The following is an 8,805-nucleotide window of genomic DNA, read 5'->3' as shown; positions in this document are numbered from 1 at the left end:
AATTTTTTATTATTATAATATTTAAATTATATTTTTAAAATTTTTGTTAAGTGTTAAGATATTATCTACCAGTCACTTTATTATTAGTTTATTTAAATTAATTTTTAAAAAGAAAATAAAAATTTAATAACTTGTACTAATTTAAGACTGTCAGGTAGCTATTGATTTTCATTTGACGGAGTTTCAGAAATATAACTTAGGTATTATTATAGTTAAAAATTAAACTTAAATATTTATCTATAAATAGAAAATAAATTTATATATTTATGTTGTAAATTAATCTTAAATAAATATAAAGAGTTTGATGAGATATATTATATTACCAATTATAAAATATATTTTTAATATATTTGAGGATAATTATTATCAAAAATATCTAACACCTTTTAAATTACCAAATAGCAGGCATTAATACCTACTATTTTGTAATAGAGTACTCTATGATAAGATGAAAGTAATTAAAAATATAATTAGTTGAATTAATTTAAATAATATAGCAAATAAAATTTGATAGAATAATTATTTTGGCAAATTTATAATAGAGTATATTTACAAAAATAAAATAAATAATTGGTAAAATTTGAGTACTTTTGTTAATAGAGGATTAGTAGAGTATTTATATATACACATTTGTTAAATAAAAATATATAATTATTTATCCCAAGGCTTCTAATAATAACTTTATAGCAAATAATAAAATATTTTAAAAGAATTAGGCATGTGGCATTGGTCTTGGTAATTATAAGTATTGTTTTTATATATAATTATATTTAAATTAAGAATAAAATAAAAAATAAATAAAGAATATACCAAAAGTTGACATTCTTAATTTGTACATTATCCAATAAATAAACAATTAAACTTATAGTACCTTAATATTAGATTATTTGGCCTTAATTCCAATGTACCTATGTTTTTATTTGTTTAATATTAATATGCTTTGTCAACCATATGCCATAAACTCTTTTTCATGGTTTTGTTAAATATAGTTTTTTTAATATTAAATATTTTTATTTACTTCTATTCTTTATAGTCTATAGTTTATGGTTAAATATTAAATAGTGGTATTTATATAATTACCCCTATAATATAAATTTTTTCAAGAGAAGTTTTATTTGCAACATAAAAGGGTATAATGATGAAGGAGTATTTTCTAAATATTACTTTTGTAGTTTTATAAGTTTGTTTAAGTAAATTAATTTTAGGATTAATACTATTTTGGGTTAAAATTGGTAATTTTATAAAAAATGATGTTTATTCTAAATATATACATATTAAAAACAGGAATTTAATTAGTAAATTTTGCGAAATAGAACGTTTTAAATAATATTTTTATTTTACAATTTATTTATTTATGGAACAAAATAAGTTAATTAAAAATCTCTAAAAAAAAGAGAATTTATTCAATTGACTATTATTGTTTCATTTCCAATGTGTATTACAACAAATAAATAGAGAGTAAAAAACTCTTTTTTGGAGAAAAACTACAAAGAAAGGGACTCATTTTTCATTATTCATTATTCAAAAAATAGAAAAAATATATATACATTATATACACACATTTCTCTCTCTTCTCTTTATGTATATATATGAGAGAGAGAGGGAGAGAGAGAGAGAGAGTGAAAAGGAGAGAGAAAGAGCTGCAAAATGTTGCAGAGTCTTATTGCAGAGGTTGTGGCAGATTGTTTTTTAACTTTATTCATGTAAAATAATTCTCTCCCTCTCTCTCTCTCTCTTCAAGCTTTCTCTCTCTAGTTGTTACAGTTGTATTTAGAGGTCTTCTGTCTATATGTGGCAGAAGAAGAAAGAAAGAAAGAAAAAACGATGTGATTGAACAAACAGAAGAAAGGAAAATAAAGCTGTAATCTTTTTTCAGTTCTTAAAATTTGCTTTGATACCCAGAAGTGTTTTCTGCTATTTAAAGATTAAAGTATGTATCTTTACTGAAATGGAAGTGAATTGAGTGAGAAAGTGAGGAGTGTGGTGTTCTTCTTCTTCTTCATAACTGGTTTTTCTAATGTCTGTAAGAAGAAGAAGAAGAAGGGGTTTTTTAGTTTGAATGAGGTTTGATTTGGTGTAAAGTTATGGCATTTCGAGTTGGGTTTGTTCTTCTTCTGGTTTTGCTCCCTTTTGGTAGAGTGGATTCTGATGATGGTAAGTTAAGGGGTCTGTTTGTTTCTCGGGAAAATGCAGAAAGATTATGTTTTTAGTCATTAAAACTAACCACATTGTTATCTTTACTAACTTTTTTTTGTTGGTTTTTAAATATTGTAGGAGAAACACTTTTGGAGATTAAGAAATCATTTAGAGATGTTGATAATGTTTTGTATGATTGGACTGATTCACCTTCTTCAGATTATTGTGTTTGGAGAGGTATCACTTGTGATAATGTCACCTTTAGTGTTCTTACACTGTAAGTCTTTACTTATTTATTTTGATTTTTTTCAATTTTTTTTGTTTCAAATGATTATAATATTAATAATATGATTTTGTTTTTTTGTACCTTTTGTTTAGTAATTTATCAAGTTTGAATCTTGATGGAGAAATTTCACCAGCTATTGGTAATCTAAAGAGTGTGCAAAATATGTAACTTTTCTTTACCCTTTTATTAAAGTTTTGATTTTTCTTTTTTTTTTTTTTTGGTTCTTTTTCTAAGATTTGGGAAAAATGGTTTTTGATTATTTGATGGTTTCATTCAGTGAGTTGAAAGGAAACAGATTATCAGGTCAGATCCCAGATGAGATTGGTGATTGTTCATCTTTAATAAACTTGTAAGTGTTGCTTAAATTTACCAAAATAACAATATTTAAGTGTTTAATTTGCAAATTTACCACATTGAAGTTACACTTTGCGACGTACAGTGTAAATTTATAGTGAAATTTTTTTCGTAAAGACCCTTTTTACCACTCACTCTTTGTTATGCGAAATTTGTCAAAATAACAACATGAAAGTGTTTAATTAGCAAAATAACCACATTCATTATGGTAATGAACGTGGTTATTTTGCTAATGAAATTTTTCATGATGACCATTTTGACAAAGCACTTTGCCAAAATAACCACATTAAAATTACACTTTGCGACCATAATGACTATAATAGTTGTTTTAAATGGTCTCATAGTGTAATTTTTGATCTCTTTTACGACCAAACATGATTATTTTGCTAATATAAAAATTTTGTTAATGACTTTTTTTTTTTAATAGGGATTTGTCATTCAATGAGCTAAGTGGAGATATACCATTTTCAATCTCAAAGTTAAAGCAACTGGTGTTTCTGTAAGTTTTAATAACACTTTTTTTTTCATCATTTTTCTTTGTTAGTTATTGAAATAATTTGGACTTTGTTTTAGTAAAAAATGACTTTGTGAACTTTTCTTGCCAAATGGGATTTTTTGTTTTTCAGTATATTGAAAAACAACAAGTTAATTGGACCAATTCCTTCAACATTATCTCAGATTCCCAACTTGAAGATTTTGTAAGTTTCTTAATCCATTCATGTTTGATTCTTTCATTTCTTTAATAATGTTCTTAATTATTTGTCTGATCTTAACAACTGTGGTTCTCAAGAGACTTGGCACAAAATAATCTTAGTGGGGAAATACCAAGGCTTCTATATTGGAATGAAGTTCTTCAATATCTGTGAGTGAAATCAGTTGTTAAAGTTTCTTCCTTGGCGATTTGATTTGATTTGATTGTCGGTTATTCTTAACTACATTGTTGTTTTTTCGATTGTGTAGTGGTTTACGAGGGAACAACTTGGTCGGTACTCTTTCCCCGGATATTTGCCAGTTAACTGGATTGTGGTATTTGTAAGTATATCCAATTCTCAAATCCTTTACCCTCAAAAATACTTTTACTTTTGCTCATAGCTAGAAGTATCTAACATGTATATTTCGACTGATTTTTACTATTTGGATTTGATTATAGAAGCTAACATTCGATTTTTGCCTTATTGCAGTGATGTGAGGAACAACAGCTTAACCGGTAGTATTCCCCCGAATATAGGGAACTGCACTGCCTTCCAAGTCTTGTAAGTATTTCGCCCGATTCGAGGGATCAAACATGTGAAAAATAGTTGTTTATAGAGCGATTTCTTATCCTTTGATGGCTTGTAGGGACTTGTCTTATAACCAGCTCACAGGGGAGATTCCTTTCAATATTGGATTTCTTCAAGTAGCTACATTGTATGTTCTTGTAGTATTTGTTTCATCATTTGTTCTTGACAATGTTGTTATCTCTACCGCGATTTGAAATGGGCATTTTTGTCTGTAGATCATTGCAAGGTAATAGATTATCGGGGCATATACCTTCTGTGATCGGTCTGATGCAGGCACTTGCTGTATTGTAAGCTCTTACACTCTTTGACTTGAGTAATCACTATTTTTTTCTTCAATTATCTCATGCTTGTCGCGTCTCTTTTCTTGCAATTCATCAGAGATTTGAGTTCCAACATGTTAAGTGGATCGATCCCTCCTATTCTGGGAAATTTGACATACACAGAAAAAATGTAAGTCATACTTTTTGAAACTTCTTTCAAGGTTGTCCCTTTATGTTACTCGGTTTTAAGTTGTTTATCTTAAAACATCACAGGTATTTGCATAGCAACAAGCTTACTGGATCGATTCCTCCTGAGCTCGGGAACATGACAAAGCTTCATTACTTGTATGCAGACTCATTTCGATGAAATTGTTATGACATGTTTGAAGACAATGTGCTTACTTCTGAATTCGGTTTTTCTTGTTCTTTCTTTTCTTTTTTCAGGGAATTGAATGATAACCATCTTTCGGGGCGTATTCCACCTGAGCTTGGGAAGCTTACCAATTTATTTGACCTGTAAAGTTCTCTTACTATGATAATCTTGTTTCATTACTATCTTCTTATGTTAAATCTGATTTACTTATACTATATCGTTTTTAGAAATGTTGCTAACAACAATCTCGAGGGGCCAATCCCGGAGAATCTTAGTTCATGTACAAATCTCAACAGCCTGTGAGCATCTATCTAAACTCAGTTTCTGTTATGCTTTTGTAAGTTTCAGTTTTTATTACAACATGGTTTGAAATTTTATGTTTTTCCCCCAAAATCTCAGCAATGTGCATGGGAACAAGCTTAATGGAACGATTTCAACAGCTTTCCAAAGGCTGGAGAGTATGACTTATCTGTAAGGATTCTTTTGTCGTGTTGTTAACCGTTATGTTAAGCTTTCGGTTTCTAATTCTGTTGACCATTTGCAGAAATCTCTCCTCCAACCATCTTTTGGGTGCCATTCCTATCGAGCTATCTCGGATTGGTAACCTGGACACATTGGACATTTCCAATAATAAGATAACTGGATCAATTCCTGCGTCTCTTGGCGATTTGGAGCATCTTCTAAAGCTGTGAGTTTCAACAAATTGTTTCGAATAAAACCCTTTTGCACCTTTGAATTCTTTTGCTGACACTTGGTATTCACATTTTCAGGAATTTGAGCAAAAACCATTTAACAGGAAGTATTCCAGCCGAGTTTGGTAATCTAAGAAGTGTTATGGAAATGTGAGTACATTCAACAATTTTGAGTTTATGCTATTTTTCGCTTGTTTTGTTATGTAACGCTTCTTTCGTGTGTGTTTGAATTGCAGAGATCTTTCAAGCAACAGCCTCGCGGGTTCCATACCTCCAGAACTCGGTCAGCTTCAGAACTTGTTTTCATTGTAAGTTTTCATTTGTTGATTTCATTGTACATGACTCGAGACTCATTGCCCCGAACAACATGATCCCAAGCAAGCTCTTGTTTTGGCTTGTTATTTTTCGTAGGAGACTAGAACACAACAACATTTCGGGTGATCTAATGTCATTGCTCAATTGCCTCAGCCTTACTCTACTGTGAGTTATTCACAAAATTCTGCATTTTCCTTCTTTTCTTTCTGTAAAGCAATCTTTCTAATCGAAAAACTCGAATGTAATCCACACAGAAATGTATCTTACAACAACTTAGCAGGCAATATTCCCACAAACAATAACTTCTCAAAGTTTTCACCAGACAGGTTAGACAACAATCTTTGTTTTGTATATAGTTTTTCGGTTTCGTTTCTGTGATTTGTACTGATGTAAATTATGTTTTACAGTTTCATTGGAAACCCTCGTCTATGCGGCTACTGGCTTAGCTCATCATGTCATGTGCCTCATCCAACCGAGCGAGGTTAATACTACTTTCACTTAAGCATGCTTAAATTCTCTTTTCATGTGTTTTTCGGTCTGATTTTGGTTCCCATTCTACTTGTTATAGTTACTATATCGAAAGCAGCTATCCTCGGGATTGCTCTTGGTGCTCTTGTGATACTTCTCATGATCTTAGTTGCAGCATGTCGGCCTCACAATCAAGTACCTTTCCCCGATGGTTCGCTCGACAAGCCAGGTATGCAATCAAATCATAAGACTATCATCTTTTGTTAAGTTTCATGCGATTTTGTACTAAATTTCGATGCATTTTTGTGAAACAGCTGTTTATTACTCAACACCAAAGCTAGTCATTCTTCACATGAATATGGCGCTTCATGTCTACGAAGACATTATGAGGATGACTGAGAATTTGAGCGAGAAATACATAATTGGTTACGGTGCATCAAGCACAGTATACAAATGTGTTCTTAAGAATTGCAAGCCGGTTGCTATCAAAAAGCTTTACTCCCATTACCCTCGGTGCCTCAAGGAATTCGAGACAGAACTCTCGACGGTTGGAAGCATCAAACATCGAAATCTTGTCAGCCTTCAAGGATACTCATTGTCCTCTTCTGGTTACCTTCTTTTCTATGATTACATGGAAAATGGTAGTCTTTGGGATTTCCTTCATGGTAAGTTTCTTTGTTAAAAGACTTCATTTTCAGTTTATGGTAACCAGAGGAGTAACCAGTTACCTTAATACTGTTTTTCTACAGGTCCTAGCAAAAAGCAAAAACTCGATTGGGATACTCGCCTCAAGATAGCGCTCGGTGCAGCCCAAGGACTAGCCTATTTGCATCACGATTGCAGTCCACGCATAATCCACAGAGACGTGAAATCGTCCAACATTTTGCTAGACAAGGATTTCGATGCCCATCTTACAGATTTCGGCATTGCCAAGAACTTGTGCATCACAAAATCATACACTACAACTTACATATTGGGCACCATTGGTTACATAGACCCCGAGTATGCTCGAACTTCGAGGCTTACTGAGAAGTCTGATGTTTACAGTTATGGGATTGTTCTACTCGAGTTACTAACAGGAAGAAAAGCTGTTGACAATGAATCAAATCTCCACCATTTGGTTAGTAGTAGTAGTCATTGCTTAACTCGATCGAGCTTTTTATTCTATCAAGTTTTTGAACTAATTAAACTCTCTGTTTTGCCTTAGATATTGTCCAAAACAGCAAACAACGCGGTTATGGAGACTGTAGACCCCGAAATCACAGCTACATGTAAGGATCTCGGGGCGGTTAGGAAGGTATTTCAACTTGCATTGCTTTGCAGCAAGAAACAACCAACTGATCGGCCAACAATGCATGAAGTAACACGAGTTCTCAGCAGTCTCTTGCCAACTAAACTGGCTTCTACAGCAACAGCGCAATGCACACTCTCTTCAGCAGGAGGTGCAGCCAAAGTTTCGGGCTATATCGATGAGTATGCAAATATCAAGACACCCCACATTGTCAATTGCCCATCAATGAGCACATCAGATGCACAATTGTTTGTCAAGTTTGGTGAGGTAATTTCTCAGAATAGTACTGAGTGAAATCAAGAAAAGTAAAAAAAAAAAAAACATTATTATAATTAGTATTATGGTTAGTTTTGTTAATGAAAAATAGATGGAGAAAAAATGTTATATAGAGAAAAAAAAATTGAAGGGTTAGTTTGTAAAACTTGAGAAAATGTTTCATGGATGTTTTTGTTATGAAATTTGTAATCACAATGTAAAAAAAATTAAGGAAGAATGATTTTTCAAAAAATGGGGTCCCTCTTGTTTTTCTTTAATTACACTATGTTTGGTAGAAAGGAAAGAAAGAAAGTTAGGTTGTTTGAAATTACAATTTTACCCTTTGATTGTTTTTGTAACAATTAAATTAGTAAAGGGTACATTAGTAATTAAATCTTATTAGTAGTTTTAAAAAGTTTTCTACTTGTTTTTCAAAGTGTTTTGGAGGACCTACAATTTTTTTTGGACTCTCTTTTGTTTTCCACTATTTTTTCTCACTAAGGCTACCTTTGGTAGAAGAGTAAGTGAAGTTTGAAGAATAGAGAGGAAGTTAATAGTTAAAATTACTAATCTTTTTTTTTTTAATGTAAACATTTTTTTTATATAAAAAAAAAAGTATAAATTTGGTATAATTTAATTTGTCTTATAATCTTTCTAAAAGTAGAGGGATTAGATTTTTGAAATTTTGAGGTAGAAAGTCTACCGAAAAAGGGTATTGGGTGTGCAACTAAAGTCTTACATTGGTTAGAAATGAGAAAGATTGTGAAAAGTACTCGAGATAGTCCAAAGCGAATATCATACTAATAGTGAAGATAAATGGTGTTCGATGTCCTAACAAGTAATTAATAGTAAAATTTTCTTAATTAAACTTTGACGTTAAATATCAACTGAATTATCGATGTGTACTCGTTATGTTCTGAAACAAAGGGTTAGTAAATTTTTGATGAGTTATTGGTGGTGGGACCAAATGGTATGGTGGGGTTGGGTTGGGTGGTTTTAATAGAGTGGTGGGAGTGGTCAGAAGAAGGGTCAGTTGGTGTGCATGGTATGTGTGAGTAGCAATAATGGAGTGAGTGAACTCTTCTCTTGTGTTGT

At 31.6% G+C, this 8,805-nt stretch overlaps 1 protein-coding gene across 1 annotated transcript; it reads left to right on the top strand.

Annotated features, from left to right (window-relative positions):
• The first annotated feature begins 1,577 nt into the window (after window positions 1-1,577).
• Window positions 1,578-8,044, top strand: LOC115706175 (LRR receptor-like serine/threonine-protein kinase ERECTA). Its single transcript, XM_030633726.2, has 26 exons — window positions 1,578-2,154; window positions 2,275-2,413; window positions 2,515-2,586; window positions 2,700-2,771; window positions 3,204-3,275; window positions 3,403-3,474; window positions 3,567-3,638; window positions 3,737-3,808; window positions 3,958-4,029; window positions 4,115-4,183; window positions 4,272-4,343; window positions 4,435-4,506; window positions 4,590-4,661; window positions 4,761-4,832; window positions 4,917-4,988; window positions 5,089-5,160; window positions 5,234-5,377; window positions 5,460-5,531; window positions 5,618-5,689; window positions 5,793-5,861; window positions 5,951-6,022; window positions 6,104-6,177; window positions 6,265-6,393; window positions 6,479-6,829; window positions 6,914-7,284; window positions 7,372-8,044. Exons 1-26 carry the CDS (start codon window positions 2,085-2,087, stop codon window positions 7,747-7,749), a joined length of 2,946 nt encoding a protein of 981 aa, XP_030489586.2. The 5' UTR covers window positions 1,578-2,084; the 3' UTR covers window positions 7,750-8,044.
• The last annotated feature ends 761 nt before the right edge of the window (window positions 8,045-8,805 follow it).

This window comes from Cannabis sativa, chromosome X, assembly GCF_029168945.1.
Source record: "Cannabis sativa cultivar Pink pepper isolate KNU-18-1 chromosome X, ASM2916894v1, whole genome shotgun sequence".
In the NCBI taxonomy this organism is placed as follows: Eukaryota; Viridiplantae; Streptophyta; class Magnoliopsida; order Rosales; family Cannabaceae; genus Cannabis; species Cannabis sativa.
This window is presented reverse-complemented; position numbering and strand designations above follow the sequence as displayed.